This window comes from Pseudophryne corroboree, chromosome 2 (genome assembly GCF_028390025.1).
Source record: "Pseudophryne corroboree isolate aPseCor3 chromosome 2, aPseCor3.hap2, whole genome shotgun sequence".
Taxonomy (NCBI): domain Eukaryota; kingdom Metazoa; phylum Chordata; class Amphibia; order Anura; family Myobatrachidae; genus Pseudophryne; species Pseudophryne corroboree.
Window position 1 is genome coordinate 786,519,861 of NC_086445.1, and position 12,379 is coordinate 786,532,239.

Consider the following 12,379-nt stretch of genomic DNA (forward strand, 5'->3'; position numbering starts at 1 on the left):
CGGCTGTCCCGTATTTGGCCTGTCGTCAAATTTTTTATGTAAGGAGTCGACACTTGCACGTAATTCCTTCCATAAGTCCATCCACTCAGGTGTCTGCCCCGCAGGGGGTGACATCACATTTATAGGCATCAGCTTCGCCTCCACATAAGTCTCCTCATCAAACATGTCGACACAGCCGTACCGACACACCGCACACACACACTCACACACACACACACACACACACACACACACACACACACACACACACAGGGAATGCTCTTAAAGGAGACAGGACCCCACAAAATTTGGGGAGACAGAGATAGAGTGTGCCAGCACACACCAGAGCGCTATATAATACAGGGACTAACTGAATTATGTCCCCTATAGCTGCTATAATATTTACTGCGCCTCAAATCTGTGCCCCCCCTCTCTTTTTTACCCTTTTCTGTAGTGTAGACTGCAGGGGAGAGTCAGGGAGCTTCCTTCCAGCGGAACTGTGAGGGAATAATGGCGCCAGTGTGCTGAGGGAGATGGCTCCGCCCCTTTTTCGGCTGACTTTTCTCCCGCTTTTTTCTGTTTTCTGGCAGGGGTAATTACCACATATATAGCCTCTGGGGCTATATATTGTGGTTATTTTGCCAGCCAAGGTGATATTATTGCTGCTCAGGGCGCCCCCCCCCCCCAGCGCCCTGCACCCTCAGTGACCGGAGTGTGAAGTGTGTATGAGGAGCAATGGCGCACAGCTGCAGTGCTGTGCGCTACCTTGGTGAAGACTGAAGTCTTCTGCCGCCGATTTTCCGGACCATCTTCTTGCTTCTGGCTCTGTAAGGGGGACGGCGGCGCGGCTCCGGGAACGAACACCAAGGACGGGTCCTGCGGTCGATCCCTCTGGAGCTAATGGTGTCCAGTAGCCTAAGAAGCCCAAGCTAGCTGCAAGCAGGTAGGTTCGCTTCTTCTCCCCTTAGTCCCTCGTTGCAGTGAGTCTGTTGCCAGAAGGTCTCACTGTAAAATAAAAAAACCTAATATATACTTTCTTTCTAGGAGCTCAGGAGAGCCCCTAGTGTGCATCCAGCTCGGCCGGGCACAGAAATCTAACTGAGGTCTGGAAGAGGGGCATAGAGGGAGGAGCCAGTGCACACCAGGTAGTACCAAATCTTTCTTTTAGTGTGCCCAGTCTCCTGCGGAGCCGTCTATTCCCCATGGTCCTTACGGAGTCCCCAGCATCCACTAGGACGTCAGAAAAACAAGATTTCTGAAGAGCAGTTAGTTAAGGTATAACCGTCACCTGCACACAGATGAGGTGGTATTCAGTTTGCCGGCTGTCGAGGTCCTGACGCACAGTATACCGGCACCGGAATCCCGACACAGTTTCTCCCTCTTTGGGGTTCATGACCCCCCTGGAGGGAGAATAGATAGCGTGGCGCGCCACCTTGCCCGCAATTGGCTCATTTGCACTCGCCACGCTGTCGGTATGCCGGCGGCCGGGATTCCGGCGCCGGTATGCTGTGCGCCGACAGCCGGCATATCATACTACACCCCACAGATGAGGTGACCCATTGTGGCTGATGTCACTATTTATGAAAATGCAGTTGACCAATATACAAACAATTGGTGAACTTCCTAAGGCATCACAGCTAAACTCTAAATTGCAGTGTAAAAATAAAGCTTCCCATTATTCATGTGCTAAATACAAATGTAATTTTTCCCTGCAAGCAAAAGAAAATTATATTTGTACCCCTTGCACCCCAACGCAGTCCATCCAGGTGCAAATTTGCAAGCTATAGATGAAGAATACAAATTTTTGAGCAAACAATACTTTTACATTGTAATGACAAATCTTTATTCTTACTCTGTATTTATTTTATTGTTTGAGTTGACATGGGCATTTACTACAAAAGTGTCCTGTGTGCATACGTTATAAGTTACTATATGTAGTACCTATATAGTTTCAATAATATGTGTCTGCATGTTAATTTAACATTTTCAATGCAACAGTATTGGTAGCCTGTATTTAGTCTAACCTTCTGAATACATTTAATTTTTTTCTCTATCGTCCTAGTGGATGCTGGGGTTCCTGAAAGGACCATGGGGAATAGCGGCTCCGCAGGAGACAGGGCACAAAAAGTAAAGCTTTTCCGATCAGGTGGTGTGCACTGGCTCCTCCCCCTATGACCCTCCTCCAGACTCCAGTTAGATTTTTGTGCCCGGCCGAGAAGGGTGCAATCTAGGTGGCTCTCCTAAAGAGCTGCTTAGAGAAAGTTTAGCTAGGTTTTTTATGTTACAGTGATTCCTGCTGGCAACAGGATCACTGCAGCGAGGGACTGAGGGGAGAAGGAGTCAACTCACCTGCGTGCAGGATGGATTGGCTTCTTGGCTACTGGACATCAAGCTCCAGAGGGACGATCACAGGTACAGCCTGGATGGTCACCGGAGCCGCGCCGCCGGCCCCCTTGCAGATGCTGAAGACAGAAGAGGTCCAGAATCGGCGGCTGAAGACTCCTGCAGTCTTCTAAAGGTAGCGCACAGCACTGCAGCTGTGCGCCATTTTCCTCTCAGCACACTTCACACGGCAGTCACTGAGGGTGCAGGGCGCTGGGAGGGGGGCGCCCTGGGAGGCAAAATGAGTACCTATAAAGGCTAAAAATACCTCACATATAGCCCTAGAGGCTATATGGAGATATTTAACCCCTGCCTGATTTCTCAAAATAGCGGGAGACGAGCCCGCCGGAAAAGGGGCGGGGCCTATCTCCTCAGCACACGGCGCCATTTCCTCTCACAGCTCCGCTGGTCAGGACGGCTCCCAGGTCTCTCCCCTGCACTGCACTACAGAAACAGGGTAAAACAGAGAGGGGGGGCAAATTTATGGCGATATTTTTATATAACAAAGCAGCTATAGGGGAGCACTTATTATAAGGCTATCCCTGATATATATATAGCGCTTTTGGTGTGTGCTGGCAAACTCTCCCTCTGTCTCCCCAAAGGGCTAGTGGGTCCTGTCTTCATTAGGAGCATTCCCTGTGTGTCTGCTGTGTGTCGGTACGTGTGTGTCGACATGTATGAGGACGATATTGGTGTGGAGGCGGAGCAATTGCCAAATATGGGGATGTCACCTCCTAGGGGGTCGACACCAGAATGGATGCCTTTATTTATGGAACTACGGGATAGTGTCAACACGCTAAAGCAGTCGTTTGACGACATGAGACGGCCGGACAATCAATTAGTGCCTGTCCAGGCGACTCAAACACCGTCAGGGGCTGTGAAACGCCCTTTGCCTCAGTCGGTCGACACAGACCCAGACACAGGCGATGACTCCAGTGGTGACGGTGACGAATCAACCGTATTTTCCAGTAGGGCCACACGTTATATGATTTTGGCAATGAAGGAGGCGTTACATTTAGCTGATACTACAGGTACCACTAAACAGGGTATTATGTGGGGTATGAAAAAACTACCTATAGTTTTTCCTGAATCAGAAGAACTAAATGACGTGTGTAATGAAGCGTGGGTTGCCCCTGATAAAAAGCTGATAATTTCAAAGAAATTATTGGCATTATACCCTTTCCCGCCAGAGGTTAGGGAGCGCTGGGAAACACCTCCTAGGGTGGACAAGGCGCTAACACGCTTATCTAAACAAGTGGCGTTACCCTCTCCTGAGACGGCCGCACTTAAAGATCCATCAGATAGGAGGATGGAAAATATCCAAAAAAGTATATACACACATGCAGGTGTTATACTACGACCAGCTGTAGCAACTGCCTGGATGGGCAGTGCGGGGGTAGTTTGGTCAGAATCCCTGATTGAAAATATTGATACCCTGGACAGGGACAATATTTTACTGTCGTTAGAACAAATAAAGGATGCATTTCTTTATATGCGTGATGCACAGAGGGATATATGCACACTGGCATCACGGGTAAGTGCTATGTCCATTTCGGCCAGAAGAGCTTTATGGACGCGACAGTGGACAGGCGATGCGGATTCAAAACGCCATATGGAAGTTTTGCCGTATAAGGGGGAGGAGTTATTTGGAGTCGGTCTATCAGATTTGGTGGCCACGGCTACAGTCGGGAAATCCACCTTTCTACCTCAAGTCACTCCCCAACAGAAAAAGGCACCGACTTTTCAACCGCAGCCCTTTCGTTCCTTTAAAAATAAGAGAGCAAAGGGCTATTCATATTTGCCACGAGGCAAAGGTCGAGGGAAGAGACAGCAACACGCAGCTCCTTCCCAGGATCAGAAGCCCTCCCCGGCTTCTACAAAAGCCTCAGCATGACGCTGGGGCTTCTCAAGCGGACTCGGGGACGGTGGGCGGTCGTCTCAAAAATTACAGCGCGCAGTGGGCTCACTCGCAAGTAGATCCCTGGATCCTGCAGATAATATCTCAGGGATACAGGTTGGAATTAGAGACAGATCCACCTCGCCGTTTCCTGAGGTCTGCTTTACCAACGTCCCCCTCCGAAAGGGAGACGGTGTTGGAAGCCATTCACAAGCTGTACTCTCAGCAGGTGATAGTCAAGGTACCTCTTCTGCAACAAGGGAAGGGGTATTATTCCACTCTTTTTGTGGTACCGAAGCCGGATGGCTCGGTAAGGCCTATTCTAAATCTGAAGTCCTTGAACCTGTACATAAAGAAGTTCAAGTTCAAAATGGAGTCACTCAGAGCAGTGATAGCGAACCTGGAAGAGGGGGACTTTATGGTATCCTTGGACATCAAGGATGCGTATCTCCACGTTCCAATTTACCCCTCACACCAGGGGTACCTCAGGTTCGTTGTACAAAACTGTCACTATCAGTTTCAGACGCTGCCGTTCGGATTGTCCACGGCACCTCGGATCTTTACAAAGGTAATGGCCGAGATGATGATTCTTCTTCGAAGAAAAGGCGTATTAATTATCCCATACTTGGACGATCTCCTAATAAGGGCGAGGTCCAGAGAACAGCTAGAGATGGGATTAGCACTGTCTCAAGAAGTGCTAAAACAGCACGGGTGGATTCTGAATATTCCAAAATCCCAGTTAATGCCGACAACTCGTCTGCTGTTCCTAGGGATGATTCTGGACACGGTTCAGAAAAAGGTTTTTCTCCCGGAGGAAAAAGCCAAGGAGTTATCCGAGCTTGTCAGGAACCTCCTAAAACCAGGAAAGGTGTCTGTACATCAATGCACAAGAGTCCTGGGAAAAATGGTGGCTTCTTACGAAGCGATTCCATTCGGCAGATTCCACGCAAGAATTTTCCAAAGGGATCTGTTGGACAAATGGTCAGGGTCGCATCTTCAGATGCACCTACGGATAACCCTGTCTCCAAGGACAAGGGTGTCTCTTCTGTGGTGGTTGCAGAGTGCTCATCTATTGGAGGGCCGCAGATTCGGCATACAGGATTGGATCCTGGTGACCACGGACGCCAGCCTGAGAGGCTGGGGAGCAGTCACACAAGGAAGAAACTTCCAGGGAGTATGGACGAGCCTGGAAACGTCTCTTCACATAAACATTCTGGAACTAAGAGCAATATACAATGCTCTAAACCAGGCAGAACCTCTGCTTCAGGGAAAACCGGTATTGATCCAGTCGGACAACATCACGGCAGTCGCCCATGTGAACAGACAGGGCGGCACAAGAAGCAGGAGGGCAATGGCAGAAGCTGCAAGGATTCTTCGCTGGGCAGAGAATCATGTGATAGCACTGTCAGCAGTGTTCATCCCGGGAGTGGACAACTGGGAAGCAGACTTCCTCAGCAGACACGATCTTCACCCGGGAGAGTGGGGACTTCATCCAGAAGTCTTCCACATGCTGGTAACCCGTTGGGAAAGACCAATGGTGGACATGATGGCGTCTCGCCTCAACAAAAAACTGGACAGGTATTGCGCCAGGTCAAGAGATCCGCAGGCAATAGCTGTGGACGCGCTGGTAACGCCTTGGGTGTACCAGTCGGTGTATGTGTTTCCTCCTCTGCCTCTCATACCAAAAGTATTGAGAATTATACGGCAAAGAGGCGTAAGAACGATACTAGTGGTTCCGGATTGGCCAAGGAGGACTTGGTACCCGGAACTTCAAGAGATGATCACGGAAGATCCGTGGCCTCTACCTCTAAGGAGGGACTTGCTTCAGCAGGGTCCCTGTCTGTTTCAAGACTTACCGCGGCTGCGTTTGACGGCATGGCGGTTGAACGCCGGATCCTAAAGGAAAGAGGCATGCCGGAAGAAGTCATTCCTACTTTGATTAAAGCAAGGAAGGAAGTAACCGTGCAACATTATCACCGAATTTGGCGAAAATATGTTGCGTGGTGCGAAGATCGGAGTGCTCCGACGGAGGAATTTCAACTGGGTCGATTCCTACATTTCCTGCAATCAGGATTGTCAATGGGTCTCAAATTGGGATCTATTAAGGTTCAAATTTCGGCCCTGTCGATTTTCTTTCAAAAAGAATTGGCTTCAGTCCCTGAAGTCCAGACCTTTGTTAAGGGAGTGCTGCATATACAGCCTCCTGTGGTGCCTCCAGTGGCACCGTGGGATCTAAATGTGGTTTTGGACTTCCTAAAATCTCATTGGTTTGAACCACTAAAAAAGGTGGATTTGAAATATCTCACATGGAAAGTGACCATGCTTCTAGCCCTGGCTTCTGCCAGGAGAGTGTCAGAATTGGCAGCTTTATCTTACAAAAGCCCATATCTGATTTTCCATTCGGACAGGGCAGAACTGCGGACTCGTCCGCATTTTCTCCCTAAGGTGGTGTCAGCATTTCATCTGAACCAGCCTATTGTAGTGCCTGCGGCTACAAGTGACTTGGAGGACTCCAAGTTACTGGACGTTGTCAGAGCATTAAAAATATATATTGCAAGGACAGCTGGAGTCAGAAAATCTGACTCGTTGTTTATATTGTATGCACCCAACAAGATGGGTGCTCCTGCGTCTAAGCAGACGATTGCTCGTTGGATCTGTAGCACAATCCAACTTGCACATTCTGTGGCAGGCTTGCCACAGCCTAAATCTGTAAAGGCCCACTCCACAAGGAAGGTGGGCTCATCTTGGGCGGCTGCCCGAGGGGTCTCGGCATTACAACTTTGCCGAGCAGCTACGTGGTCAGGGGAGAACACGTTTGTAAAATTTTACAAATTTGATACTCTGGCTAAGGAGGACCTGGAGTTCTCTCATTCGGTGCTGCAGAGTCATCCGCACTCTCCCGCCCGTTTGGGAGCTTTGGTATAATCCCCATGGTCCTTTCAGGAACCCCAGCATCCACTAGGACGATAGAGAAAATAAGATTTTACTTACCGATAAATCTATTTCTCGGAGTCCGTAGTGGATGCTGGGCGCCCATCCCAAGTGCGGATTATCTGCATAAGTTGTACATAGTTATTGTTAACTAATTCGGGTTATTGTTGAAGGAAGCCATCTTTCAGAGGCTCCGCTGTTATCATACTGTTAACTGGGTTTAGATCACAAGTTGTACGGTGTGATTGGTGTGGCTGGTATGAGTCTTACCCGGGATTCAAAATCCTCCCTTATTGTGTACGCTCGTCCGGGCACAGTACCTAACTGGAGTCTGGAGGAGGGTCATAGGGGGAGGAGCCAGTGCACACCACCTGATCGGAAAAGCTTTACTTTTTGTGCCCTGTCTCCTGCGGAGCCGCTATTCCCCATGGTCCTTTCAGGAACCCCAGCATCCACTACGGACTCCGAGAAATAGATTTATCGGTAAGTAAAATCTTATTTTTTTATCATGGTTTGTCCCATGGCCTCCTCAATTCCCCCCATATCTGCACATTCTTTACCAAATTCCTAAAATTTGAGGTTTGATGCATCTCTGGCATGAAATTATTTTCCTATTTCAATATGTTGCTGTTTAGTTCAGCCGAATGTGCTTATTTATTTCAATATGTTGCTGTTTAGCTCAGTGCTTATTTTGAGATGGTGTGTACACACTAGGCAATATTACAAATGATATCGCTCATTTTCACCCTTCTGAGCAATATTGTTTGTAATATCGCCCAGTGCGTATGCACTATATTGTTAATGATGCGCACTCCCGCGGGTCATTAACCCGTCTGTGCATGCAATTTAGATTATATAATTCAAAACTGCCTGTCCGGGCCGGCAGCGGGATGGCGTCACTGAAGGATATCATAAACGATATAGTTTAGTGTGTACGCACTATCTCGTCTGCCCAGGGATCGAGGGAAAACACTAGGAGATGTCGCTCATGGAGCGTATCGCCTATTATGTACCCACCATAAGAGAGTAAACGAGATTTAGGCTAAGGATGTTCAAACTGGCCAGGTATCATTTTTCAAACCAGTTTGGCAAGAACGTTTAATAGGTTCAAGCTGGCCCGTACTTAAATAGATACAGTTTAACTGGTTTGAATGGCAAACTTTGAACATGTTAATGTTAGTAGTTAGATTTTAAAAACAACATTTTTAAATCTTGTTTAATATTATTTAAAAACACTTAATAACACATTTTGAAATAAACCTTCAACGTACATAGCAAAGAACAACAGTCATTGTTAATAGAGTCACAAATTTCTAACCATAAATTTGAATTTGGGCAATTGCTGATTCTGCAAGAACATGCTCATGTCCATTGTACATATAAGAAATTTGATCAATTTTAAAACCGGTTCAACATTTTCACACATTTCAAATTGCCAGATAAATTCCTCTAGCAACATTATTGCTCAAATGAAGTAAAGAACATTACAACAGGTACCGCACGAAAGTTGAAAATTGAAATATCAGTGTGGTTGGATATATTTCTATACGTCATTTACTGAATGCCAGGCCAAGACAACTATACTCATATACAATGGTCATACTTTTTGTGTTTTCCTATTCTTTTTCTTTTCAGTAATTTAAACAATGTTTTAAGAGAAACATTTGCCTTCAGGGCCACGTGATGTAAATTCTTTCCAGATGCTTGTAGGAAATAAACTGTGTTAGAGTTCTTTTCTTCAGGGAGAGGTTTTTCTCATGGCCATATGTAATGTCATTTCTTCTCGGGAAACTGAGAAGTATCAGCATACTTTACTTTTGGCTGTTTGTCTAATATTCAAGAGCCAAAGGGGAGTAGATTTATTGCAGTTTTTTTTAGAAGACTATGCTTTTATTTTCATTAAAGTGAAATGGTATCATTAATGATAATAAATAATGATAATAAAACAGTATATTTCCAAAATAAGGGAAGACATTGCATTAAATCCAGGTGCCATCTTTCATATACGCTATAAGGGAGGCACTTATGGGTTGTGTAATGATAACAGGTTTGTACTGTATGAGTGTCGGATGCACACTGGTGAACAGGACAATTCTGGAAATATTTATGCATTATACAAAGCAGCGACTGCCATTGACATCATGACAGAGACTCACCCTCCCTTGACCCCCTTATTTTAATCCATCATGTAACAAAAACAATACAGTAATGGGCAATAGATGAGCAAGCAACAAAAAATATATACAGAAACAATGTAATAAATGTTTGCCTTTCTAGCTTTAGCTCACATAAACTGTCTTCTCAGGAGTGTATAAATGCTTACAGAGCTAGAGTCTAACACACACACACACACACACACACACACACACACACACACACACCAGATGTAAATAGCCAGAGCAGGCACTACAATTAGAATTGTAGAAGTAAATCTAGTCCTAGGTGGATGTTATTAATGCTCCCATGGCACCCTCACAGACATAGCTACAGACGCTCATAAGTAGAAGTACTGTAGTAAGCAGCTGCTTACATTTCAGGCTGCTGCCACTGTCCCCCATGTCAGGGTTATAATGGGAGTTTGACCAATAGCTACTATGTCACAACTAAGTATACACTATCAGTCACAGGAGCACAAGGTACTGCACAATTGGAAGAAGTGATAGGAATGTCTATAAAGCAGGCCAGATACCAGACCGACCTTCCTCCAACCACCCAACTAGTTGGTTAGTTGGAATGAAAATCTGATAATGTATGGGAGCAAACGACAATCATCAAATTGCTCCCAAATGGCAGAAGATGTTGTTCAAGCAGTTGGTTACATCTATTTGATTTACGCAACTTGTCTGAGCGACAGTTTTTGTCTGTTTTCTAGCATTTGGGAGCAAACTGCTGATTGTCGTTTGCTCCCATACTTTACCAGATTTTCATTCCGGCTAACCAACTAGTTTGATGATTAGAGGAAAGTTGATCTGATGTATAGCCAGCTTTAGCCACCACCAACACTTTCATGGGCCCGTAAATAGAAACTTTGGCCAATTTACAGTAGCTAGGAGTCTGCCATGCCCTGTTAGTAAGGCCTCACAGCTGCAGCCTGTTAAGCTGATTGTAGTCTGGCTGAGAGGCAAGACTCTCATCCAGTCACTCCTAGGTGACTTCAGCAAGCTTTCACATGAACATTGTAGAGTTGTCTTTCCAACAACACACTAAAATTTCCTTGAGGTTAAAAAAATAAAAATAAAAGCCAAAAAACAAGGAGGGTGGGATTTAAAGACAGTGAAAATCACAAACACACAAAAGCTGGACTTTTATGTGTGTGTGTGTGTGTGTGTGTGTGTGTGTGTATGCATATGTCATATAATGTATTTTATGTAGGTTTGCTGATGGTCAATGGAACGTTAATTATTTGTTATTTTAATTAACTTTAGAGTTTCCAGCATACAACACCAACTGGCTCTCCTGGACAGTGAAACCTGGCCAGGAACGGCTGAAGCAGATAGGGATCATCTACAGCTCATTAAGGAGAAGGAAGCCCTTCTTCAGGACCTGCAGCTCATTTGTCAGCAGAGGCGATCCCCTGAAGATCTTGCAAAATTAGAAGAAGAAAAGGGACGTTTAGCTGATGAGATCCAGAGGGCCCGCTCCACCTCTGCTCAAGGAATTACTGAAAGGTTTGTAGTTATTCAGTGTAAAGCAATATATCAAGGTATAATCGGGCACTCAATATGGTTTGCTACACTTAGCAGCTACCCAGAAATAAAGGGAGAGTCACTCCCACTGATATACAAAAGCAAAAAAGATGGTGGGCAGCGCTTGTATAAAGCAATTAGCACTCTATATTATAATCAGAATAGTATAGATAATTAAAATATATACGTTTAATACATATTTTAATCATTTAAAAAATAATGACAGCATGTGTCACAGATTAAGATGCAAACACCCAATTAAATTTATTCAGGATAGACTTGAGGACTATTAGTATAGTGTCCGTCCTCTAAAGTACACCTATAGTATAGACTCCTGATTTTTAATGCAATGGTTCCTTAGGCAAATAAAATGGTCCAGTGTAGTGGTATAATTACCAGAGCACCACTAGAGGAATTGTTCTCCAATTTGTACTGTGTTCAGGTGAAATCCTCAGATAATTGCGGTGCAGATATGATATTCACTCCTTAATTTCTTTGCTTTGGGAACGCTGAGAATACGCCATGTGTTATAGATGTAAGGAGTCCGGGGTTGGTTCAGATACTGCAGAGCTGTCCTGATGGGTGAGCATGTAGGTGCAAATTATGCGTTCCGCTGCTACTTGCAGTGAAACGCGTGGAGTGTGCTTATCCTTATCTGGTTTATATAGCTTTACCATTATGGTTTATATACCTTTACCAGTGTGGTGTCTGGTTGGCACCTGTAAGCAATTATTCTATCTAATTAATAAAAATACTTTAAATATCAATACATAAATAACAGGGAGGCAGACCCAATTATTCAAGAATTACAATAAGATTTAAATAGTGTAGTTTTTTCAAATACGTTCTTTTAAACTTGTTAACTACATTCCAGTATATTAAGCATTAAAGCTCCAATCTGCTACTTTTTTAATCTTCCAATACCTAGGAAACACTTCCTGATGCTTTCCCATAGTTCTCGGACGATCATGTGTTTCTTAGGTCACTAAGCTTCTCCGGACATTGCATTATAATGTATCTGGAGTTTCTGTCGGGGCTCCGATCACGTGATTCAGCTCTGTGATCTAAACCATGCAGCATCGCCCGTTACTATAGCGATGTTAATAAACAGTGACAGAATGCCGCTCTCAGTACTACAGTCACGTGACCACGTCACATGACCACTATTCCTTAAATTCAATTTTCTGTTGTCATAGTAATGTTAATACATAGAAAATATAACTTTTTTTTTTTTTTTTGAACGATAATTTTTATTTGGACACAAAATTGCATTTACAAGGTACATTACAGTATGGGAGTCCCAACATGGGGAAAACAGTAGAGTGCGTGGTATTAAACATTTCAGTAACAGCAATGATAAGTCCTGGTGATGGTTCCAAGAAGTGGGTATCTCCAACTTTTTGGTGCATGATATTCCGGAAGATAAAAGAGAGAATTGAGTAAACAAAACCTTGTAGTTGAGAAAGGTTGGTTAAAAGTCCAATTTTTTAAATTTTTAGTTATA

General features: G+C 44.9%; 1 protein-coding gene across 3 annotated transcripts in view; it reads left to right on the top strand.

Moving 5' to 3' along the window:
* Window positions 1–12,379, top strand: part of WWC3 (WWC family member 3) — a 617,369-nt gene that overhangs the window by 474,447 nt on the left and 130,543 nt on the right. For all 3 annotated transcript variants that reach the window (XM_063955530.1, XM_063955532.1, XM_063955536.1), the window contains one exon: window positions 10,615–10,857. In XM_063955530.1, the coding sequence (XP_063811600.1) occupies window positions 10,615–10,857 (243 nt within the window). The remainder of the gene's footprint in view (window positions 1–10,614; window positions 10,858–12,379) is intronic.